The 26,924-nt window shown below is 34.6% G+C and overlaps 1 protein-coding gene across 8 annotated transcripts in view; it reads left to right on the top strand.

The window, feature by feature from the left end:
- TENM2 (teneurin transmembrane protein 2) overlaps window positions 1-26,924 on the top strand; it is a 1,251,785-nt gene that overhangs the window by 368,483 nt on the left and 856,378 nt on the right. For 6 of the 8 annotated variants that reach the window (XM_043596374.1, XM_043596352.1, XM_043596343.1 and 3 more), the window contains exons 4-5: window positions 12,060-12,134; window positions 15,545-15,820. In XM_043596374.1, coding sequence (XP_043452309.1) covers window positions 12,060-12,134; window positions 15,545-15,820 — 351 coding nt within the window. The remainder of the gene's footprint in view (window positions 1-12,059; window positions 12,135-15,544; window positions 15,821-26,924) is intronic. The other 2 variants (XM_043596358.1, XM_043596365.1) reach the window with 1 other exon arrangement.

Genomic DNA, 26,924 nt, shown 5'->3' with positions numbered 1-26,924 from the left:
TAACACCTTTGAAGACACTACACACTTGACATATTCTTTTTTTTTAATGTTTTATCTTTAAAGCATGAGTGGGGGAGTGGCAGAGAGAGAGAGGTTGACACAGAATCTGAAGCAGGCTCCAGGCTCTGAGCTGTCAGCACAGAGCCCGATGCGGGGCTCGAACCCACAGGTAGCGAGAGCATGACCTGAGCCCAAATCGGTTGCTTAACCAACTGAGCCACCCAGGGGCCCCCACTTAACTTATTCATAATGTCAACTGTTTATTTTCTATTTGTCCCAGCTAAAATATAAGCTTCATAAGGACAGAGATACATATCTCTTCTGTTTGCCGATATATCCCAAGGCTTTAGAACAAGATTTAGCAGCTAGTAAGCACTTTATACATAGTGATCGAATGAATGAATGAATGAATGAATGAATGAATGAATGAGGCTCTTTATCTTTGTTCTACTTGCTAGATTTTCTTCTTTTATGTTTATGTCCCCTCTCATGTATTCCTGTGTTTGCTCCCACGTAGTTAGCTGTCTCCATAGCCTTATGAATATAGATATTATTAAACCTATTTTATAGATGTGGAGACTGAAGATCAGGGGTCAGGGAATTAACTTGGACATCATTAAACCATAAGTAGGTGGAATAGGGATTCAAGTTCTATATTATGTGTTTCTGACGTATTTTTAAAACACACAGATCTTGAGTCTTTCTCCTAGGGAGAAAAGTACATGAGTTTATATATCTGTCATATAATGATTTGGTTGCATTTACTTCTTTAAAAAAAAATTAAGACTATTTTGTTAGAGCAATTCTAGGTTTACAGCAAAATTGACTGGAAGGAACAGACTTACCATATACCTTCTCCCTCCACCCCTCCAACATGCATAGCATCCTCCATTATTAACATTCCCCACCAGAGTAATAAATATCTGTTGCAATTGATGAACCTACAATGATACATCTTTATCACCTAAAGTTGATAGTTTACATTAAAGTTCTGTTTTGATGCGATAAATGCTATAGGTTTGGACAAATGTAAAATGACGTGTCCATTATTACAATATCATGCAGTATATTTTCACTGCCCTAAAAGTTGTCTGTGCCCCACATATTCATCTTTCCCTGCTCAATCCTTGGCAACCACTGATCTTTTTACGGTCTCCATGGTTTTGCCTTTTCTAGACTGTCATACAGTTGGAATCACACAGTATATAGACTTTTCAGATTGGCTTTTTTTACTTAGTAATATACATTTAACTTTCCCTTATGTCTTTTCACAGTTTGATGGCTTACTTCTTCTTATTCCTGAAAATGTTCCATCGTATGGATGTCCCACAGTTTACTTATCCATTGGTTGCATTTACTTTTGCTTCATAACTTTATTCCTGGCATGCAAGTAGAGGCTTTTCTTTGTAGTTTATTTCAAAATGTAACCATGAAAATTTTGAATGACATGACTTAATAGAAAAAAATATGATTTGTAAATATGTTTAATAATGGGATATAAGTAGACTGGTCCAAGACTTATATGTTTAGATTCTTTTAATTTTTAGGGGGGAGAAAAGCCTTTAAATCACAGAAAAGTACAGACAATAAACACTCATCCCTTGCAATTAACAAGTGTTAATATTTTGTGAAATTTGTTTCAAATCCTCTTCCTCCCTCTATTCACCCCCCCCCCATTGCATTCTTCTCTGAAATAATTGTTATGAAGAATTTGGTGTATGTTTTTTTAGTCCAAATTTATCTTGTTAGTATATATGTGTCTAAAAACAATATATAGCACTCATTATATTTTTCTTATTATGCTTTTGTAACTTGACATTTACATTTTGAGGACTATCTCTCTTAAGACCACACCTGTTATTTCTGATAATTCTCTACTCATACAATTGCCAATGTGTGGCAAATGGTGTCCAGTATTAAAGGTTTCTATCTCTTATTGCTAGTTCTCAAGAGACTTATTTCTTCCCAAAATAGTGTATGAACTAAATTACTTGGCACATCTAACTTTGGTGACACTTTTGAGTGGTTGGAAGATCTTTTTTTAAAAAAAGTCATCAGTTGATGCCTCTAGATATGCTGAAATCCTTGTAAAGCTGTTGTCTCCATTGCGTGAATCCATCTAGTATTAAAAGCAATGCTTATAAGGTCCTTTGGTTGATGGCTCTAACTACATTGGGAATGATGTATTTTAGTGGCAAGTTAGTCTCTGGTATTGCTGCAACTGATTAGTTACAGCGTCACCCACTCACACCATGAACATAATAGTGCTGATGGTTAGAGTATTTCAGCTGTGATAACATAAGATTTTTTTTACTCCACTGAGCAAGCTTCTGCCTTCTATTCCTGAATTTCCTTTTGACTTTGAGTTTATGTGACTCAACAACTCTCTGTAAGTCAACAGCTGCCAGATGCTAAATGTAATTAAGGCTTTACATGTACTTGTAACCTACAACATGTGTTTGGAACACAGGAAGCAAGGTGGGAAAGGAAGAAAAAGAATACTCTTGATTCAGTTTCAATTATCCTCTCCCTGTTTAATGATGCTAACAGGCACTAGGAAACTATGGTCTTGCCATTCTCTACAAGCTCTGTGGTGGGATGCTTAACATGGTTTTAGACAAGTATCGAAATCGTAATTGGTAATGAAGCAGTTGATTTAAAGGAATTGATTTACAAACAAGAGTATATCATTAACATTTCTCCCCAATATTTGTGGTTACAGAGTAGACTCTGATTAGTTACTGAAGCAAAATGTCTGCTATACATATATTCACCTGATGGTAGACTGCAATCTATCTATCTCATTAGATGTCAGACTGTAGATGAGTTAATTAACTCTTGAGATCTAGAATAATCCTTCAGTGATGGGAAAGTCAAAATGTTTTCAAAACAAAGTGCATGATGGAGACAGGGACCTTCATGAGTGCTGAGAATGCAAATGTCATGTCTTTGTCAAAATTTCAATTAATGTTGGTAGCTTCTCTACTGACATAGCAAGTATTGTCTGTTTTCCTTTATGAAAGCAGAATGTTATATTACTTAATGGAATAAACATTAAATATATCTAAATATATGCCGTTTAACTGGGAGAGTATTCTGTTTGTATAGAGGTAGAAACAATTTTTAAAGGGAATCATGCCATCATTTCATATTTTTATACTTACTAGTAATGTAATAATAGTAATAATAATAATAGGTAATATTTATTGACTTTTGATTTTATTCTGGAATAATCTAAATATTCCATTGTGTTGTTGACACAATCACCATATGAGGCAAGCAGTGCTATAATTTCCTCCATTTTATAACTGAGATAATTGAAACATAGGAATATTAAGTAGCCTGATCCAAACAACAATAATATAGTCCTCACAGTAAATAAGATAAATCTCTAAGCAGCTAAATGAAAACAAAATAAAAATCAAAAATGAGCTAAAACCAAAAATCTGAAGATTGAACTGCATGCTCATGGTGGGTCTTCACTGAGAGCAAGCACTGATATCAGACCTGCATTTAGGAGATTGGACCTTGGACTTAGAACAAGAAGGAGGACATGAAACTAAGATTCCTGCATTAACCAAATCCTGAAAGAGATATGTGATAATAGTACCACATGTCTTAGAGAGAAGCAAATGCAAATTTTTCAGGAAGGAAAAAATCTTCATTTGAGGCCCTTATGAGTTCTGAAAATTAAACCAATGTCAGTTAAAATAAATATACTTAATTTCATATGAAAACAGACCTTCATAATTAAGAGCAAGCAAATCAATTAACAACCAGTTTTGATCTTTGAAGTTCTAAAACATGATTTGTTAGATCCATACTTTTAACTATGTATAATATGCAAATTAGCAAGTAAGAAGATAATAGAAAAACTGAACAGAAATACTTAAAAAGCTATATAAGTTTTATAAATGAAATACATAATTTTTGAAATAATAGTTGAGTTCATACAGCAAATATGAGATCAGGCACAATTAAAGAGAGAATTAGTCAACTGGAAAAAATAGCAAGAAGAAATTAGCAACAAACAGCACAGAAAGAAAAGAGATTAAAAAATATAATAGAGACATGTAGAGAGAAGGAGGATAATACTTAGTTTAATTAGTGAAGAGAATGAAGAGTATACAAGTGAGTAAATATTTAAGAGGCCATGGCTGAGAAATTTTTAGAATAAAGGAATTATGAATTCACAGAAATTGAAGGAACAGCATATAAGATCAGAATTCAGAATAGACTGACCTAGCATACATATTGTAATCCCTAAAGTAACCACTAAAATAATGTGAGGAGATAGCTTAAAAATCAATAGAAAAACTAAAATGAATTTTTTAAAAAAATATTAACTCAAGTGAAGCTAGGAAAGAAAATGACAGAAAGTAGAAAGGAATGACCAAAAAAGGGACAGATAGGAAAAACACAGCAGAATGATGAAACTACATCCAGCCATATCAATAATTACATGAATATAAATGGGCTGTACCACCAATTAAAAGGAAAAGATTCTCAGATAAATACCAAGTCCCAAATACATGCTGTCCACAAAAACATATCTTTAAATACAGACACAGAGAAGTTGAAAGTAAAGGAACAGAAACAGATGTATGATATGTTTACTGCATACAGTAAACTTAAGAAAGCTGGATTGACTATTTTATATCAGGAAAATAGTCTTTAATACAAGAAGTATTAAAAAAGAAAAAGATGGATATTTGAAATTGATAAAAGTGTAAATTCACCCTGGACAGGTAAAAATATATGTGTCTAATAACAGTTTCAAAAAGACAAGAAGGAGAGGTACAGGACGGGGAGGAAGCAATGGAGGGAAAATTGACAGAAGTATAAAGAGAAAGAAGAAAACATACTTCCTTACAGATTCAATCTTTTCCTCAGTAACTAATTGAAGAACTATACCAAAATTATTGGTAAAGGTCTATAGAACAACACTGTTATTCCTCTCAACCAAATAGATGTTTATAGAACACTACATAAAACTGTAAATATACTTTATCTTACAGTGAAACATTCAGCAACATATACTATATTCTGAGCTACAAAGTAAGTTTCAATGACTTTCAAGAGGAAATTCTGGAGAATCTGTTCTCTGTCCATCAAGTACTTAAGTGAGAAATCAATAAAAGAAATCTCGACAAATACAGATATGTGGAAATAAAATTACACACTTCTAAGTAACCCATGTGTCAAAGACGTACAAGAGAAACTAAAAAATATTTGGAATTTAATGATAATGTACAACATATTCAAATTTGTGGGATGCAGGTGAATAGGGAAAGTATATAGGCTTGCTTGTTTATTTAAGAAATATTGTTTTTAAGTCAGTGATCTATATTTCTACCTCAAGAATCTAGAAAAGAATGAGCAAATAAAACCTGAACTTAAGTAAAGAAAAATAATCAAGGGCAAAATCAAAGAAACAGAAAATAAACAATAAAAGAAAATACTGAATACAAAAGCTGGTCCTTTGAAAAACTGATAAAATTGATAAATCCCTAGCAAGAATGATTAAGATAAAAGAGAAAATACACAAATACTCCAAATCAAGAATTAAATAAGGGATATTGTTATGGATCCTACACATATTCATAGGTATTGTCGTAAACTATAGTAATTTGGATGAAATGGACAAATTCATTTTAAAATATAATTGATATTAAAATCAGATATTATTTCAAGAATGTTTATTAGAGATAGTCACTGTATATTAATTATAAAATATTCAATCTATCAGAAATCTGTAATAATTCTAAACCTATATACACTTAGCATAATGGAGCCTTAAATAGACAAATAGCAGATAGTGATACAACTATGGGAAGACACACCAATTATTGCATGAAATTTTATCATACATCTTTCATTTATTGATAAGACAAGCAAACAGCAAATCATAGAGAAGAATTACTACCGTATAGAAGAATTGAACACATGATTAATAATTTAGTTGAATTGACAGATATAGAACCTTGCACTCAGTAATTAGAGAACATGTGTTCTTCTTAGATACATAGAAAACACTTGTAAAAAGTTTATCAGTTTATAGAACAAGTTTCAAAATTATTCAAAGGTTTAGTAACATAAAAATTTTGCTCTCTAGGCAAACAGAATTAAATTAGAAGTCAAAAACAGAAATATATGCAACATATCACATTTGGAAACTTAATAATTGGTGCAATAGATATGTAAAATGTTTATATCTAAACAACAATGAAAATTCTATGAATCAAAAGTTGACAAATATAGTAAAAGTGGTGGTTAAAAAAATTTATAGTGTGAAATATTCATAATAAAAAAGTAGCATGGCTGAATACTGATGATGTAAAGATTCAAATTTTAAAGATATGGAAAAGAATCATTGAATAAACTCAAAGGAGGGGAAAAGAACAATTTGTATATATAAGGGTAGAAGGTAATAAACTAAAAAACATACAGAATCAGAAAAGCAAAAATGTGTTTTTTGAAAGACAAAAGCAGTCATTGGTGAAAATCCAGTTAAAATAAAGAAAATACACCAATCTATTGGTGGATATTTAGGTAGTTTCCATGTCGTGGCTACTATAAATACTGCTGCAATAAACATAGGGGTGCATATATATTTTTTTTAATTTTTTTTTAATGTTTATTTTTGAGACAGAGAGAGACAGAGTACGGATGGGGGAGGGGCAGAGAGAGAGGGAGACACAGAATCGGAAGCAGGCTCCAGGCTCTGAACCATCAGCCCAGAGCCTGACGCGGGGCTCGAACTCACAGACCGTGAGATCGTGACCTGAGCTGAAGTCGGACACTCAACCAACTGAGCCACCCAGGCGCCCCTATTTTTTTAAAATTCGTGATTATATTTTCTTTGGGTAAATTCCCAGTAGTAGAATTATTGGATCATATGGTATTTCTACTAAGGAACATGTGGTGTGTGTACACACACACACACACACACACACACACACACACACACACACAGGAATATTATACAGCCATTAAAAAGGATGAGTTGTTTTTTTTTTTTTTTGGCCATTTGTGACAACATATATCAGTCTAGAAGACATGAATGAATCAGACTTAGATAAACAAATGACATATGATATCACTCATGTGTGGATTAAAAGCCCCCCATAAAAGATAAGCAAACAAAAAGCAGAATCAGACCTATAAATACAGAGAATAAACTTATAGTTCCTATAGGGTAAGGGGTAGAGGGGATGATCAAAATGAGGAAAGGGGTTAGGGAGATACAGCCTTCCCATTATGGAATGAATAAATCATGGGAATAAAAGGTACAAAAAGGGAATAGTGTCAATGATATAATTATAGTGTATGGTGAAAGATGGTAGCTACATTTTTGGTATGCAGAGCATAACACTAGACGTGTTGAATCACTATACTATACATTTGAAATTAATGTGGCAACTATACTCATTTTTTATTTAAAAAAAAGAAAGCACAAATAAGTAATGTCAAAAATGAAAATAAAGACAATATTCTACAAGTATAACAGAAATTTAAAAGGACTCAAAAATACTTGATAACTTCGTATCAATCCATTTGAAACTATAGATAAAATGAGCAGATTCCTAGAAATATTGATTGTTCCAAAACTTGTAAAATCAATTCAGAAAATAGAAAATGTTAACCCTTAAAAAAAATAAAGTTTCTGCTTCTGTAAGCTGATGATCATCATGATAGCTATATTTGTTGTAAGGTTACTCTGTGGCAGGCAATATTTTAAGAAGTATTTTTATAACTGCGTTGTCTAATTCAGTGCTCACAACAACCCTATGAAGGTGGGTGCTATTTTTATGTTTATTTTATAAATGCATAAAATGGGGACTCATCTGAAGAAATAATTCTAAGAATTTATGTTCAACAAGCACTTTTTTTTAAACAAATTCAGGAATTTCCACTTTAACCCTAGCCTACCTAGTGACAATTTTATAGGGCTGCTGTCCTAATTAATTGGAAAATTGCATGTGAACGCATTTAGAACAGTGCCTGCCACACTATGAGGTCCTCAGTAAATGCAAGCTAATCTGGTAGTTGTTCTCAAACATAGGACAGCCAGACCGTTACTGCTAACTCACTATTGACTTGTATTTATTTATTTATTTTCTCTCTCTAAAAGCAATTTGTTTGAAGAGGCAGAGTCTCATGAGGTCAGATGACTATACACCTTTGTAATGCTGTTATGTAAGACAATTGATTTGCATAGTTTTTAATACCGGAATTGGGTTTTCTGTTTTGTTTTGTTGAAATTTTCATCAGCAGAAAGGAGTCTCCAACTAGCTAGGTTACTGGGTATTTCATTTCTATTTATGAACTGGCAGTTGCTCTGCAGAACCTTTTGTTGTAGCTGCTTTGGGTTTTCCAATTTGGGCTTTGTTCAGTTTGGAACACTGAAAATGCCACCATACCAGAGGAGAATGCCACATTCACCTTTCACTTTGAAGTCACAAAGCTTACAGAGAAATGGAGGATATTGGAAACTCTCCTGTCGTCAGTAACCATTTTGATGTTTCCTTGATTTAGAATGAGTTTATTGACATGGGGATGATTCTAGTTAAAAATTGTGAAAGTTGTGACACATCATGCATTTAGATGGAGATTTTTTCCCCTTTTTTTATTTATTTAAATTTTAGTTTGTTAACATACAGTGCAGTATTGGCTTCCGAGGTAGAATACAATGATTCATTACATACAATACCTAGTGTGCATCACAAGTACTCTCTTTAGTACCCATCACCCATCTAGCCCATAATTCATCTGAAAGTTTAGAAATCTCAAAATATTAACATTTTAGTGCTATATGTAAAAAAAATTATTCTTAAAGTGTATTTTTGAAATCTAAATAGTTGACTTAATTTTTTTTATGAATAATAATGCATGTATACCTACTCTGTAGTTTTAAGCCACAGGACTTTTCATGAATAGTTTTGTCAACATTTGGGAAAATATCTGAATATGTAAAATCAGATGAACTTTAGAAGGGCATTAAGAAGGAGTTTATGTGAAGAATTTTAGTATACACAAGTATAAAACATTAAAATTCATAAGTAGTTTCTTCACTAGTTTTCAAAATTTTTATCAATGCATATACAGATATGTAGATTTTAGACTTTGAAAATAATATTTTAGATAGTATTGGCAAATTTTTGGTAAGTGATTATTCTTTTTAGCTTGTGCATATCAATCATTGCTCAAATTTCAATGTAAGGTATCGATATTACATATAAGGTAGTAATCTGCTGATACATTTTGATTGATCAAAATTAAAAGTTATGTTTTATCACTTATAATTGCTATATTTTATTTGATAACTTTTTGCTGAAAAAGCTTAAGGCATCAGATAAAATTACTTCATTTCCTGTGATAAAAAAGAACTACAACATTGCAATTTATATCCTTTTCTTAAACACTTGTTAGAAAATTTGGAGTTTATACTCATTTCTGACTTGAAAATGTACACTCTAACATTTGCTCAGGAAAAGTGACCCATGTTTATTTACAAGAGATTTTCTTTGTCTTAGGATAAATGATGCTAGAAAAAGGCCGCTTAAAAATGGATTCAATTTTTAAAAAGAATCAATATTTCGTATTAAATAGTAAAGATAATTTATTGTAACTTTGTCTTCAGAAAATAAAACTGATTATCAAAAGTATATTTGATTTTATGTTTAATACAATTTATTATTCGAACTATGCTATAATTATTCAAAAGGATATAGAATAACAATTTTTGTGGGAGGCATAATATACACATTTTATGGCAAAATTGCATGACTATATTATACATCTTTCACTTTACACTGAATTTTGCATCATAATCACAGAGTTGAATTTTGCAAAAAAAAAAATTGATGAATTCATTAATTTTCCTAAGGACTGCTCATTAACCTTTTACTTAAATAATTAGCATTCCTCATTCAAGTTGAGATTTTCCTGATTCTTGGTATGATGAGTGATTTTTTTATTGTATCCTGGCTATTATGTTTTGAAACTCTGGATCTTATTTAAATCTTCTGTTTTAGCAGGCCTCCTCTGCTACCAAGCCAGTGGGAAAAATGAGACACTGAGGCTTGCCTGCCAGGTGGAGGGGAAGGTCCAAGTCCCTCACTTGGCCTACTTTGACAAGGCAGGGGGTATGGATTGAGAAGTGATGCTCTCTTGCCCCTGAGCTGAGTGGGGTTTTCAGACTTTTCACTACGACTCTGAAGTTACCAACTTGGTTTAGAGGGAGAAGGGCACCTCTTTACTACAGTTCCCCCACAAATCCTTCAGTGGTGGTGAAAGGAAATTTAACATTAATTCTTCTCTGACGCCAGCAGGGAGAGGAAGGGGTGCTTCATGACCACCCCACTGGGTGGAGATAGAAGTCCAGGATCCCCTTATATCCACCAATAACACCTTTATGTGGGGTGTCTGGGAAGGTTTATTCCTACTGGTTAAGGATGAAATTCTGGCTTCCCACTCGATTCCATCCTGAGGTGTTTGTGGAAGTAAGGAAGGACCCTTAATTACAGTAGGCTTTACTCTGGGCTTTGTCTGCTTGCACTGGTGTCTTTAATCTGCAGATTTCTCCAACACCAGGTCTGGGATATATAAGGCAAAAAGAAACTCCAGGGAATTCACAACCATATCCTTCCTCAGGTCTCAGGATCCTAATAGGTCTATCTTCTTCTCAACCCTTTTTATACTCTTTTTATGTGTTTTTATATGTACTGTTCAGAGGTTTTTAGCTGCACCTAGTGGGAGAAGTAGAGAGAAGTGAGGAATTTTATCTTGATCCAGAACTGGAAGTCTGTCAAGTCGTCTTTTGAAGAATCCACCATGCCAACATGTGTTTCTAGTTTTTCTTGTTAACAGGTTAATTCTGTTAGATAATGGTAATTATGTGGCCTTGCTTATGATCCTAGTGTTTTTTAGCATCACTTTTATTGACTTCATGGAAATCTGCATCTTCACAAGCTTTACAACTTAATCTCACATTGGCACCATATTACTTTCTGTTATCACTAACTACCTGATGACATAGACGTTGATATGGTGGTTGATATGAGAAGAGATGCTAGCAGTAAGTGGATGGGGATGGGGGGGATTAATTTTATAAGTGATCATTAGTGACTGCTTTCATGTTTTCATAGTAACTTTTGTGTGTAGAATTTCATCTCTTAAATTCAGGGGACTTGCATAGTGAATATTTAGATAATAAAAGTTTTCTGTATTGTACTCCTCTATTACTACAGTTAACTTTTATCTTCCTGCCCTCATAGTAGAAAATCTGTTCAAATGCTGACATTTCCAGTGCTATTTGTATTCCCTGGTATTACCATGACATGATAATTCTGACTTAGCGACATATGTGCTTCTCCTAGTTAAAGGTTATTTCAAAGTGTGAGAAGTTGGTAAAAACTTAGAAAATAAAGCCATGATCACAATGTGCTGGCATATCTTTCCTTTGAATTGTGTCCCCAAGCACAACTAGTTGATCAATGGATGACTCTTGATATCTATTGCCAAATTTATCTCTAAAAAAGTTTTGGAGAGGATCTGGGTTACACATTGAGATTATGATCAAGAAAAAGACAACTTAAAGTAGAAGAGACTTCTCAAGAAAGTTATTTTTAAACACTTGTGTTCTGCTATCTTGATCCACCTAACAATTTTTTAGACATTGGGGTTCTCTCCCAACACCTTAAATTATACTAAAATTCCATGATGTAAATACAGATTTTGTGCAATCATTCATCTATAGAAATAGTGATTTTGGCCTTGATAATGTAGTATGAGGCCACACTGGGAAGTTTATTAGTAGCAACCATAAAACATATACCTGAAATGAAATGAGTTTGAAACATTATCTACATTCCCACTTTAATGTGATACCAGAGAGATTAGAGGCAGATGGAAGGTATTTCATGAATACTGAAATATTATGACTCTTTCTATCTTTCTGCAAGAAAGTAAAGAAGGAAAGAAATGTTGACTGTTTTCCACTAGAAATCTTAGCTTGGAGAATCACACAATGACTAGTTTCTCTCTTCCATTCAAAGCTGCCATGGAGCTTAATAAAGACATAATTATACAAGATGAATTAAAGCAAAATCAACCTTCCATCAATGAGCAAAGTAAGTGCAAAACAATAAGTTGGCATGGTGTTAAAATTCCCCTATACTATTTACATTGTGAGCTGAAGGGTAGGACAAACTACATGAAAAATGTTTGTCTGAAATCAATGTATATAGAGGAATGTTTGGGAATGGTATGGTAAGAGCAAACTGAAGAGGGCCTGATAACTTCATGGAGCAAATTCATGGTCCCTCCAACTAGTGAGTCCACCACTAGCTGAACATCTGTTGGGCAAGCTGTAAAAGAATGAACAGTTGGACCACAGGATGACCTTTCATGGCTCCTTGTCCTTTTCCTATATAGTATTTATCACTCTATAAATTGTATGTTGTTTATGTGATTCTTTGATTAATGTCTCTTTCCTGATTATACTGTAAATGTCATGGGCTCCATTTTTATAAGGCTCCCTGTTATATCCCCAATGCCTATCACAGCACCAGGAATGATAAATATTTGCTGAATGATTTAATAAATGATAGATCAGCTTTTCCTTTCCAATGTGTATGTGGCTCACCGGCTTCATATGTTAAGCCAGCACACTTGGGAAAGGCTTGGTCCAGAATCTGTCCCAGATACTTAGAATAGGATTCCTATTCTTTGAGTTAGTTGAGGACAAAAGGCACCTAACTAGGAATTGTGAGAAATGGGTAACATTGGCGGACTGTGGTCCTACTGGAAGATGAAGATGAGGCGTTTAAAAGGTAATATTTTTGAGTAGTCTAGAGGAAAATTTTTCTGAATTTAGAGGAAAATCTGGCTTCCTGTAAGCCAGTGTGAACTTGGTTACTTTCTCCTGGTGAATTGAGTACAGTACCTCCAATTTTCTTTACAGTGTTGTTTGTTTGTGGCTTTGGGGCTGTATGCTTAAAGCTGAAACTCTTGAACTCTACTTTTTTCTAACATTTGTGATTACTTTAAAAAATTATGCAAATTTTAACTAATTTATGATGATCTCAAGTTTGTTTTAACAGAAAAATAATATTTTAATTTCTTATCATCAAGTAAATTTGATAACCAAAGAAGGGAGACTATATTTATTCCATGTATTTCCATGCCCTAGGCTTATTGCCTATTACTTCAAGATTGAAAAGCACATGGGATGCTCTGAAAACTGAGGCTTCTTTTCCTCTCACAGATGTTTCTCTTTTCCTGAGGAGGTCTTTGAAGCTTGTTCCAGATAATGAGGTGTGGGAAAACCATCAGGAAAGTTGCCTTAATGCATACACACTCCATTTCAAATGGAATCATATAGCTTAAAATTCCCACATGTGGAATAAAAACATGTATGTTTTAGTTTGACGTGTTTTCTTTTATTGAAGGTAAAGGAAGCCTTATATTTCATGCCTGTCCAGAGCAAACATGAGCTCTAAAAACAAGATGGGAGAATGTTAATATTTAGTTTACTTAAGAATGAGATGATAAAAATAGAAAAGTATTTTAATATCAGACATACATGAACTTAACTTTTGTTTTATACACTACCAAAATGGAAATATACATTTTACTGTACAATTATGAGACAATACCTAACTACCGAGGATGTAAACTGGAACAGAGTACACTGGGCAGAACAGCATTTGGGAGCATGCTGGTGGCAGTAAGGATGTCCCTCTTTCCTACCCAGATAGCAGGAAGTTACCCCATTCCCACAGGAAATTTTGCTTGGGTTAGCTCTCCAATGAATAGGTTTCACTCTTCAGAGACATTTATGTATAAAATTGGGTTTGGTCCCATTTACACAGCTAAAGAAGGCTGTGGAACATCAACATATAGTAAAGAACGGAAAGTAAAACCTCAGAATAAAAATATATGTCTATTACAAAGTAAAGTCACACTAGGTTAATGCAAACAGCTGTTTAAGGCTTTTTAAAAATGAAAGCTAAGAAATAACATCATGTATTTGGAGTATCATAGAGGAGTTAAGTTATATCATAAGTTTGGGGATATGATTGATAGGGACTGGCCCTAATATAATCAATGTACATAACATAAACCATGGCTTTGGTGTTATTTATAAGGTTTTCTTCACTTATAGCATTGAAGTGCATTTCTTCAGTGCATTTCCCCCATTGTCCATAGCTTGAGTAAAGACAAAAAAAAATCAGTTTCATATGTCAGTAAATAGAATGTACCACATGACTCCATCTAATTTTCATTGAAACCTTAAAATGTCTTTTAAGAAGCTGTAATAGTAAAGCACACACATAGATAGAGCATTCACTGTGCCAGAATGTTACAGGCTGGTTTTTGATTGAGATCATTTCACCTTGTAGAATGAGCAAAGGCTTGGAATTGGCAGATTAGCGGTGTATCTTGGATCTGCCACTTGCCTAAGCATGACCTCGGACACAGTATTTAACCTCTCTGTAAAATGCTCAACACCTAAACTGTTGGGCTATTATGAGATTTAAATGAGATTGAAAGCCTATCAACTGCCTGGCCACATGCCCAAACACTGGTAACATATAAACGTTCAATAAATGCCTCTTTGCTTCTGCTTCCCATTTGTGCACACATTCATGCTCCATAGTTGAAACCTACTTGTGGTTCTAAGTTGTGTGAGCAAACAGACATTGTTTAATATCATTTAAAAACATGAGGACTGACTTTTCATCCCTCAGACGCTGAATTAAATAATACATTACATAGTTTATTTAAAAAAAAAAAAGAGTTCGGTGGGTATTATCACATAGAAGATACACAGTGATCCTGAGAGGAATTTAAGAGATTAATACCCAGATTTTACAGATGAGAAAACTGGGGCTCAAGGAGTAAGAGACTTGCCACAATGAGACTTACCAGTGGGAAGCTGGGACTGGTACCCAGGTCTCCTGGCCACCACTCACATTTATTGGAGGATTAAGGTTCTTTGACACGAAGACAGACTGCTCAAGGATCAGATCCATGTTTTGCTACAATCTAGATGTGTGACCTTGGGTAAGTCACTTAAATTCTCTGTTCCTCTGTTCCTCAGTTTCCTTACAAAATGATTACATAATATTATCTTCTTCATTAAGTTATTGTCACCTATAAAAATGTAAAATAAAAGTTGCAAACCAAAAGATGCCCAGAGCTAAGAAAGCGCTTGGTATATATTAGCTATTATTCCAAATCCAGTATTTTTTCCAGCTACGTGTGCTACCTAGACAACAGTAAATGCTGTAACATTTTTGAAGCAAAAGCTGAGCATTCTGGCCTAGGATTAAAGTTAATCTTAGATGTTTACTTTTTTGTTCTCAAATGTATCCCAATATCCTAAATACTCATGCTCATATATTCCTGTATAACATGGGAATCTGATATGTTTTTTGGATGGGAAAAGCATCCATCTGTTTTTTGTAAGAATACATTTTAACTTTGTAAAGCATTTCACAATTTATAATCGGTCTCTCTGTTGCTGTCACCTTAGGAACTAACTTCACCCTTGCGGAATTGGGAATGTGTGAGCCCTCCCCACACCGAAGTGGCTACTGTTCTGACATGGGGATCCTTCATCAGGGCTACTCTCTGAGCACAGGGTCTGACGCCGACTCCGACACAGAGGGAGGGATGTCTCCAGAACACGCCATCAGACTGTGGGGGAGAGGGATAAAATCCAGACGCAGTTCCGGCCTGTCCAGTCGTGAGAACTCAGCCCTTACTTTGACCGATTCTGACAACGAAAATAAGTCAGATGATGAGAACGGTAGGCCTGCTTCTTAAATACCTTTTAATGTTCTGGGTATGGCGCAATGTGGCGTTTGGGATGTCTGTGTTTTAATAAAGAGGAGTACAAAACCATTCATTTTCTTTGAAATCGACCTTGTCTACCCACTCTGAGCTCGGGAAAAATAAACCGGCAAACCTCAAGCACACAAGAAATGAGGAGAGAATTTTAAAATCACATTTCGATGATAACACAGTATTCAGCTATAGTCAGTTGGTCTTATTAGCAAGTAAATTACATTGCAAAAGAGGCAACTTGATAAACTATGACCTATACCTAGAAAATGTCCTCTTGCCACAAGTTTCTAGGTCTTCGTATTGATTTCCCCTTCCCAGTAAATGGCAACCCGGGTTATTTTTTTTCATGAAGATCTCTTAAGAATCCTACCTTATCTTAGACTTTCATTTCCAGGCGGCAATGCCTCATATCCGTATTGAAGATCAAACCTGGAACAGATGCTCTGGAGTTTAATAATGACAAATAGGAAGAGACTTGTCTTCAAAAAAGTATTCTCTTCTGTGTTCACTTTCCTCCTTGGTACCTATGTAGGTTAATGGCTTCCCACATCTTCTGTCACAAATCACTATTGCTTATCCATCAGCTTTGTAGATGGGTTTTAATGAAACTTTGAAAATTAAATGCTTCCGATCATTAAGCAGTAAATATAGGGAAGCCTCGGCAAGTCATTAAAGAGATAAGGTGCTTATTTCTGGATTTCTTAGTGACTCAGAACTGTGTTTAGTCAAAAACATCTCTTAAAAGATAAATTGCATTAGGTACAGTTGATTTATGAAGAAAACATCAAATGCTATGCGATTTGTTATGAATATATTGTGTGTTTGCGGAAAGAATTACCATTAAACTGTTTACAAACAGATCAGTTAAGAATGTTTATGTAAAATATTATAAACTTCTACTAGAGCAGCTTTAAGTATTTTCTTGCATTTAAAAGAAGAAAAAGAAATTCACAGGCGGACAGCTTGTTGTGAATGCAAAAGCATGGCTAAATATCGTTTAATCTCAAAACTGTGTTGAAAATACATCATTTCCTGGGTAAGTCGCATATATCCAAAAAGATGTCACTCTGTTGCATTTTAATTTGTGTTTAATTCGGAAATAATTTATTCTATAGTGGGGACAAGGAGATGTGTCTTACTTATGCCTCCGTTCGTGTAGCTAATCAAGGTGCACACTCAAGGAAAAATCTGTACTTGACTCATTTTGAATTTTAACAAAATTTTTGACACTTGGCACATTCAACACTCTAAGGCACTTATCTGATAGGAAATTAACTTTTGGAAGTTTTCATAAAGGCATACATTGAATCCATTTACTGATGTACTTTTTCAAATCTGTGTGTGTCCAATACTATTTAAATGGAAGTAGTTTGATTGCTTAATAAATAAAATCACTTGTTATCCAAGCATATATGGCACATTTTAACAAGGTCTTTTGGCAAATCTTCCACGGTGGTATTCTCACTGGTCTCGTGGGAACCATCTCTACAAAATTTAAACATGTTGGTAGAATCTGCACCCTCTCTTTTAAAATCTATATACATGTTAAAAACTTAATAAAGAGAGTTTTCTAGTGAAACAAAAGGGAGCAAAAAATGCTTGCCTTGAATTTACCTAGAACTGTTATGGGTAGGAGAACTTTATAATTAATAATGTATTTGGTAGACCAAAAGTAGTCTCTTTTTTCCAGTATTCTTTAAGGCATCATATATGAACAATTTCCACCTTTGGGGAGTCTATATAAATCCCTATATTTGGGTAAAAAATAAACCCTTGAGTCTAGTGTCTCGAGATTTCCCTGTAATGCTAGTTATAACGCAGTCAGAATTGCATAAAGAAATCTGTACTTGAAAGTACTGAGAGACTCTTTTGTGCCTGCATCTGGCAGAGCACAAAAGAGGTAAGGAAGCCAGAGTTCAAGCTTAGGCGTTAGAGGGTTATTTTAAAAATGTACAGATAAAATGTATGTCCTTTTCTCTCTTTTTAAAAAATTTTCAGCATTCCACATATTCCCAAGATGTACATAATGCATGTTCTGTTCTCATTTGGGGCCAAAAATAAAAATAAGAGATTTTGCACGTCCCATCATAAACTCATTAAGCAAATAAAAAGTGAGTTGTGAGCCACTCTGCAGGCTGAGGTGTTAACTTCAGTAAACTTCTCGTTCTTTCTCTTTGACAAATTCTGTTTAGCTCACAAAGAAATCAATGCATTTTCACATGACTGATTTTATGAAGTTTGGGAATGTATTATCATATAGATTGACAGTTGCCCCACTGGTTCCACACCACAGCGTGGACACTTACAAAGCCATCATTAATTTCTCACACTTGTACCCTGCAATGGCTTCCTCCATAATAAACACGCTGTCCTTCAGAACCAAATCAATAACCTTTTAGGTATGCCTCTCCTGAAGAGGAAGTTAAAGAATCTATACTTTGAGAAAGAAGCTCTCGGATTCAATTTTAGATTTTAAAGATAGGTGCTCACAAAATGAATTTTTTCTTTGTATCCCATATATTTTCATTTCATTTTCAAGGTGGGATCTTGGGGGTAACTCGATGTTCACAGTGCTTATTTAAACATTGCACTTAAAAATTCCAATTGTGGTTTTGCTAAGCAGAGTTAGAATGCAAAAGCAGATCTCTAAAACCAAATTCTCTTTCTGTAGTGTGACACAGGTAACCAACCTTCAGACTCGTGTAATAAAAGCCTTTCCTGCCAAGAGTTCTTCCTGCATGCTACTGTGACAAAAATGATCTAGTAACCTGGTAACTTGAAAGTCCCATCACACTGAACACATGATAAATTTATTCTTTTTTTTTTTCCTTTTTTTTTTCCTTTTTCTTCACAGCCTTGCATCTTATACTCAGTTTGGCCACCAAGTTAACATTGTGTTGGCTTTACTTGCTTTAAATAAATACAGCTCTCAGGCCCATGTGGTTTTATCAGGTTCTTTGACTCTGTCTTTAAGTTAAAGATGGCATAGTTAGAAATGTCAGGGGCGCCTGGGTGGCGCAGTCGGTTAAGCGTCCGACTTCAGCCAGGTCGCGGTCTCGCGGTCCGTGAGTTCGAGCCCCGCGTCAGGCTCTGGGCTGATGGCTCCGAGCCTGGAGCCTGTTTCCGATTCTGTGTCTCCCTCTCTCTCTGCCCCTCCCCCGTTCATGCTCTGTCTCTCTCTGTCCCAAAAATAAATAAACGTTGAAAAAAAAATTTAAAAAAAAAAAAAAAGAAATGTCAGTGAGAGTTCAGAACAGCAAGGCCAAGTTTTTGCTGCTGTGTAATTTGACTGCATCTATAGAAATATCTTTCTCAGTGACTTTAAATTAGAATCATCCCTTTTTTGGGGTAATAAATGTCCCATTTAAAGTATGTCCTCTCTTAGGCCCTTTGTATCACCTGAGTTATGGAGAAAATGGGGCAGTCACTAATACACAAGAATAACTAATTGCCTCTTTAAAAATGCAGAATAGCACACACTGTAAAAAATTCGGTCTGTGTACTCTTGACTCCCTTAGGCAATATCTTCACCTTGGGGACTTAAAAATATCCTTGAGTGGGTTTTTTTTCCCAACATAATTCTAGTTTTAGTTATTTTATTAGAAATCCATAAAGAAAAAGAAAACTCAAAGGAAAGAAGCTTGTCTGTGGAACAGAGAGCCAGAAATTAGAGAAAACTAAATCTGGCCTTGGATAAAGAAGAAAATTAGCCTTCCCTTTACCTTCTCTGTTTCCACCCAAAGTAAATAAAGACAATGTTCATTTTCATTTCTTGTCAATTGGGAAATTTATAATTCTCATAATGTACTTTGAGGTTGAAAATACAAATGTTGGGTTAATTTCATTGCATTTTGCAAAATGCATTTATAAAACAAGCTGGCTCTTGGCACATAATGGATTTGTGTAAAGTGTGTTTGGGGAACATAGGTTGTATTAGATTGTGAGTCCTGTTGGCAGAGGTCTGCAGTGTTCCTGTCTCTTCCTGAGGGCTTGAACACACCCAGGTACTCTCTGCATGTTAATTGAGTCCGGAAGAAAGAACTCTGAGGGGAGGAAGGATTTTTCCTTAAAACCAGGAAGAGTATCTATAGGTTATTGCCACCAACCGCAGTGCGTTCGTTCATCATGTGAGGTGAGTTTCTCAAGTCTTCTTTTCTCTTCACAAAGCAGCCCCTAGATAAATTCGTTAGAGTAGCCTATATGTATGCACATGTAAGACCTGCTACCAGGTTTCTCTTTCTGCCCCACTCTATTATGCTTGCATACTCTTGAATTTATTTTGTGTTTTATAATCCACTGTACTCCTTTCTTCTTCCTTATCATTGCACATATAAAATTTACAGAGAATGCTTGGAACAGATGTAAAAACTTACTATAAGCACCAGATAATTATAGCCAAAGGCTCATATTTTGCTCTTAAAGTTGGGAATAAGAATAGTAAATGAGCTACAGAAATATAGTAATACTTGACTGTGCTTTCGATGTTGATACAGGGATGATTTCTTTTCCAGCCAAACTTTATAGAAAAAACCTTCCATGGAAAAAAATACTGTCTCGATTCCTTAGAAACAAAACAAAGGAAAACAAAAAACATGGAAGAAAACAAAACAAACTTTAAATCCATTTTGATGACAATTATTCCAAATTGTGTTTTTAAGCTTTCTTTTTTTATGCTTGCAAATTTGAAAGAGTAATATTTGTAAGGAATGTGAAATGAATCGCCCATGGATTGAAAAATAAAAGACAGGAGAAAAAAATATCACCTGTCAAAAGGTTCTTGGTCTTCTCCTATATGAAAGGATGCTCTGATTTTAATAACTGCTCAATTCCCTAAAAGTTCAGATATTAGAGGCACCTTATTTTGCAAAAAGTTTGTTAATGAGAGTCTTAAATATATGGTTATCACAATGCTAAAATACAACTGATAATAATGTAGAACTAGATGCAGAATTTAGGAATATCACATTGTCACATTGCTTGGTACGTTAAAAAGAGGGACTGATAAGTTTTGCAGAGGGACCTGTCCAAGACTTTAAAGATTTAGGTTTTTGGCAAATGGAAGCGATGCTTACGTTACTTGAAAGTAGAACAGAGGACTTGAAAGAGTGTCAATACTGCATGTTCCAGATTATAAACTTTAGTGGCATGGGTTTTAGTTATTTATATATTTCTTTCTTTCCTTTGGTGGTTGCTTTCATGTTTGTTAATGCTCCCGGGGGCTATCAAGGAATGGCTCCATTCAATAAATACAATAAATAAAATGAAGCACTAAGCCTTACTTTTGGCAAGGGCAGCCTGATTATTACACGTGTAATCTCTAGGCCTTCGGGGAGACATTGGGCTTGGTGGATAATCATTTGGTTTTAAGCTGCTGAGTTCCTGATATCTGTACTTTCACTTCAGTTATGCAGCAAAGGCAGTCACTGGGTGAGAGGCAAACTGTTCTTGTCACTTCACCCCCAGAAGCCTCTTCACTCAGAAAACTCCACTTTTTTGCTTATTGTTCAGTCACTTTTTAGTTTAGTTGTTGTTTGTCAAGGTTCAAATTAAATTTAAATTTGGGAGAGAGATGCAATCACGTATTAAAGCTGTAAATAAAATGGGTTAAAGCCAAGGAAGTTGATAGTATAAATTTTCTACAGACGACTGTATCCGGATGAACCTGTGCAAAATAAAATGTGAAGCAAAAAGCATTTGCAAAGGTGTATGCCAAGTAAGGAGACATTTCATTTACCCATTCTGAAACTAGGACACAGTGAGGGGAAGGAGAAAATTTCAAGTAATAGATTTGTAAGCAGGATAGAAATTGCAGATATGTAGGTATTATGTACAAATGCTTATACCTGAAGCTAAAAATGTTACTTGTGATTTAATGTTTAGTATTATTCAGCACTAGCCAAAAGAACTACCTTGAAGATTGTCCTTCCCAGTTTCCCTAAACTCAGTTTGAGGAATGTTAAAGGCATCAAAGGTCAAGGGAAGAGATTCACAGAACAGTCATTAACCTAGAGGTTATGAACTGTAGTTCATGAGTTGTTTTATTTGGTCATTCCAATGTTTAAAAAATTTGACATTACTAACCAACAATTTTAAGTAGAAGTTTTTATTGTTGGCTTCTCTTGAAATGTACAAGGTCCAGTAATGCTTGTCCAGCTTTCCTTCAGGATGAATTGGGTTAGAAATACTAACCATAGTGGCTCTAGATGGGCCCATGTCATCTGATTTACCTGAGCTCCCTTCAAGTACTCCACTTATTTAAAGTATGCTTAGCTTTTGGAGCACTCAAGTTACCAACCTTGACTTCTATACAAAATTCCGGGCAACCAGAGGTGATGAAAATGGTAGAAAGAAAGCTAGAAACAACGTTAGCTTAATTTAACATGTGTTTAAAATATTGATGTTGCTTGTTTTTTTTATAAGTTTGACTCACCTGTAAAATGGGCTTAATTTTGCTTTACCATATTTCTGAAGTAATTTTAAGGTATTCTGATGAGATTATACAAATGAAAATAAATTTCATTTCAAAATTAAGAAAATAATTATATGCATGTGGGAAGGGAGGGGGAGTGGATGATTCGCTATCCCTATCTTCTGCAGTGCTAAAAAAATTAAAGTCAGAACTTTTGATTTCAACACATATACTGAAAGCCATTTTAATGTAAAAGTATCGGGGTGGACTTTTAGGAAATAGATGGAGGGAGAACCTACTTTAAAAACTTTAGCTATTTCAGCTGATTGAGGAAAACCCCAGGGCTTTATAGGAGGAAGCCATTTAAAGAGGAGGAAAATGACTTTGTTCTAATTATGCTCAGTTTTGATCAGGCAAATGGTTTATGGAGTCTGTTACAATGAAGTGAAAGACAATAAAGCAAAGGCTAGAAGAGAAAAATGCAGTGATATACAAAGACCTCCAGTGCCTCAAAAGAGGACTTGGAGCGATGTTGGATAATGCTGAACTGGGAACAAGAACTGGGAACAGTGCTCCACAAACTAAGAAATGCTCTTCTACAAGTGTATCAGCAGGATTCCTGAGTGTTATTCAGAGGTGGCTTTTGCTCACACACAATGTAGTATACTGCCAGTTCTCTTAGCATCCCAAGGGTATTTGTGAAGGAGAAAAAGTAATTGAAATTTAAGCATGTTTACTAATGGAAGGGGCTGAAATATTCAAGTTGACGTTCTTTGAGAATTCCATTCATGGACATTTACCCTGGCCTGAGGGGAATAGGAAAAGACTGACACCACAGTGATATCTCTCCTTGGCTTAAACATAAAAAAGAGGGTCATGGACTTACATAGAGCATCTAGACACAGGAAGAGGATTGGAATGTATTTCTTTATTCTATGCATGAAATATGCTACCACACATTCACTGATCCTAAAAGATCTTTGAAATGAATTTTAAAAAGAAAGAAAATTGGTATTTAGAAAGTTATGCATATTGGTGAAATATGTATATTTTAAAATACACACATACATGATGCTGATAAAACTATGTTCTTGTTTTTATTTAGAGTTGATGAAAAGTAGCTAAGTAATCTCAGATGAGAAGACACTTTAATTTGGAGGATTCCTATTTTATTTCTGAAAAGATTTAAGGAAGGGCTGCTAGATAGTCAGCATTACACAAGACCATAGCGTGTGTCTTTGTATGTCTGTGTCTGCTTAAGTTCATGGCGGGAGGAGTTCAGTTGGGATGAGGGTTATTATTGAGAAGGACAGACATCAAGAAATACAAATTGATCAGAGTCCAGGGAGATGGCAACATAAGGCCATATACGAAAATGCCCAATTGAGTACTGTCAACTTTTGGTAGTGTACAGTTTTAGAGGTGAGAGAGAAGGGAGGCCTACGCTGACCCTCTTTTGACTTGACCTCTGTTGGCCCTCTAGGACCAATGTGCCTTCCCCTTAAAGACTCAAGGCCACTGTTCCAGTTATGCTTTCCTATCCACTCAAGTCAGAATGCACCTAAAAGTACCCACTTTCTCTCTGTTCCCTCATAAGAATTCTTGCCTCCTGGGAGTTCTCAGACCCAGTTCTCCTGGGTCTGTCAGAGATATGGTGTTTGATTTGGTGGGAAGGCTGATTTATTTGCAAAACATAAAATATATTCTTCTATGTCCTTCTTCCATTCCCAGCCCTGACCTCTGCCCTCAGGACTTTAGGATCAGTCACAGCATCAGTGAGCTCATTTCTTTATTATTTCATTCTGCCCTCTTGTTAAAATTAGTGGGATTAGGTTTTCAAAGTCTGATTTGAGCATCAAGGCTCATTGGGGTACAGAAAGATATGAAAAGTTCTGTTTGTATTTGCTTTTCTGTTCATTTCTCCTTTAAAATTTCTATTTTTGAGTATGTTTTATCATGCATATATTAGTATATATACAAACACACATATATGATAGATTATATAAATGCAAAACTATATACATTGGATTTGTAGCCAAAAGTTTTATATTGATATGGGCTTGTGACAAAATGTTAAGTGAATATTGTTTTAGACATTTTATTTCCCAGGAGATGAAGTCTAAGGAGCCAGACTCCCCTTGGAATATGTAGATAATCCATTATCTTGTGGCAACCTGTTAGATTGTCTTTCTTGTTGTTCATAGCTATCTGTACTGATCATACCTTATTATTTTTTTGTTTCTATTTTCTTCTCTCAATTCCTTGTGTCAACTTTCACTTCTTATATGGATAGATAAAAATATGTACTTTACTGTTTATTGAAGAAAGCAAGCACCTCTGTACATTTATAGAGAAATTTCCATCTACTCTCGGTAGGGAAATAAGAAAATAAACATTGCATGTGTCAGCAGACTGTTATAATAGGGGCAGCTTTGAAGAGTGGAGTTTTAATTAGGTTATAAATGAGAGAGTTTATACGAGTGGAAATGAGATGATGGATATTCCAAATGAATTAAAAACAATTGGTATGGTAGCTGGAGAATAAGGGAAGATATGTAAAAATGATGATTTTTCAGGAATATTTTTTCCATAAAATTCCGACTCTAGTCAGACTAATGGGAACATAGTGACTTTTATTAGACAGCAGTAGAAATATATCAGTAGATATGTAGGGATCAGATGATCAAGAATGCTGACTTTCACCCTAAGGAAATAAAGTCTGACCAAGAAGTCATGAGAAAATTACTGAAAGTTTCTTTCAGCAGAGACTTTTCTGTTTTAGAAAGTATCTAATTAAAGTGCACACGCATACACACACATACACACACATACACTCTCACACACACACACACACACACACACACACACACACAGGTGTTTGGACAGAAAGGTAACAAAATTAGAAGTGGCGATATCAGAGAAGGAAACAGTAATCCAGGTAGAAGGTCTTAAAAAATCAGTCCCTGGATTACAGAGATTTTGATTCCTGCTTCTTGGTATTTCAAGTGGAGAAATTAACCCCTAACTAGCATATGAATGTTGGATATAATTAAAATACTAAAATTTGAAAAGCATCTAATTTGAAGCTCTTGGAGTATAGGAAATATTCTTGACATTTATCTGTTATGCTTATGCATACAATACCGTGTTACAACAGCCATAACCCAGCATTTATACTACTTAATCAAATGATTAAATAATAGCATCAAATAGTGCTATGTACAAGGAAGATAGGTCATAACATTATTTTTATAGGAACATTCAGTGTGTTGTAGTTGATTAACAGTTTCTTAAAGATTCTTTCTGTTTCTGTATCCTTATTGCTTCTGGAGTCCTGTATTCATATACTTTATTATAATCTCTGTAACTTCATTTGGGTCTCTCTTCTCATCCCTATACTTGTATTTTTACCTCTCAGATCTTTTAAAAACCAGATTTGATGTGAATATATTTATTTTTCTTTCAAGCTTTCTACCTGTCTGTATTACTCTCACGCTTTCTACCTGTCTGTATTACTCTCACGCTTTCTTTTTCATCAAGTTCATCCTTTAATTTTAATTCTCTCATGTTTAAAATTTAGAGTATATTTTGTTAATTTTGTCTAACTTTGAGAGCGTGTGAGCTGAAAAGAAGGGGCAGTGGAAGAGAGAGAGAATCTTAGCAGGCTCGTGTTCAATGCAGAGCCCTCTTCAGGGCTCCATCCCACAATCCTGTGATCATGACCTGAGCCAAAATGAACAAATGGATGCTCAGATGGTGCCTCATTTTTGTCTAACGTTTTAAGATAAGTACTAAGTTTTGGTACTTTCAGTCTTCCTTATTTAATAAGAATAAATAGATTAGCCAAGTCCCATAGGATGTGATACAAAGTAATGTCCTTTTCCTTGCTCTCTAAAGAGTCCTAGCAATCTGGACTCTTGAAATAAATCCCAACATTACCAACCTTTCATTTTAGTACTAACAATTATTGAAGGCCAAATTTTTATTGTTAATATTTATGATGTCTATACTAAGTATATATATTATATGGTTACATATATTAACATATTAATATATAATACATAGATATAGGAATATACATATGTGTAAAACATATAACATAGCTTGTAAAATATATGAAAATATATGTGTATGATATTAATATTTTTACAGAGTTGGCATCACAATTTGCATGTCCTATGTAGCCTTAATTTTTTTAGTAAATATAATCATTTTCCCATGGCATTCAGTATTTTCCATAATAATTAAGGGGTACATAGTGCTCCTTTAGCATAATACCTTTTTTTCAAATTTCTTTCACTTATTTATTTATTTATTTTTAGAAGCTGTAAAGAACAATGTGATGAATAAAATCCTTATAGCTAAATTCCAGTGCACATTCCTAATTCTCATCCTATAATAAATTCATGAAAAACTTAGACATACATGGTTATCCAAAATTGTAATTCTCTTCCACTAGTTTCCCAACAGGAAAGTTGCCCCTTGCTCCGGCACTGTGTTAGCATCATGTGGGCACACACAGTATTGGTCAGGAGTCACTGGAAACTCTCCCAATATTTTTTCTATTTCTTGATGAAAATATATTTATTCTGTTTTTCATTTACTTGAATATGAGTGAGGCTGAGTGACTTTCCATGTGTTTATTGAATGTTTATAT

The sequence above is a fragment of the Prionailurus bengalensis genome, chromosome A1 (assembly GCF_016509475.1).
Source record: "Prionailurus bengalensis isolate Pbe53 chromosome A1, Fcat_Pben_1.1_paternal_pri, whole genome shotgun sequence".
Classification (NCBI taxonomy): Eukaryota; Metazoa; Chordata; class Mammalia; order Carnivora; family Felidae; genus Prionailurus; species Prionailurus bengalensis.
Note: the sequence above shows the minus strand (reverse complement) of the source record. Positions and strands in the feature narration are given on the sequence as shown.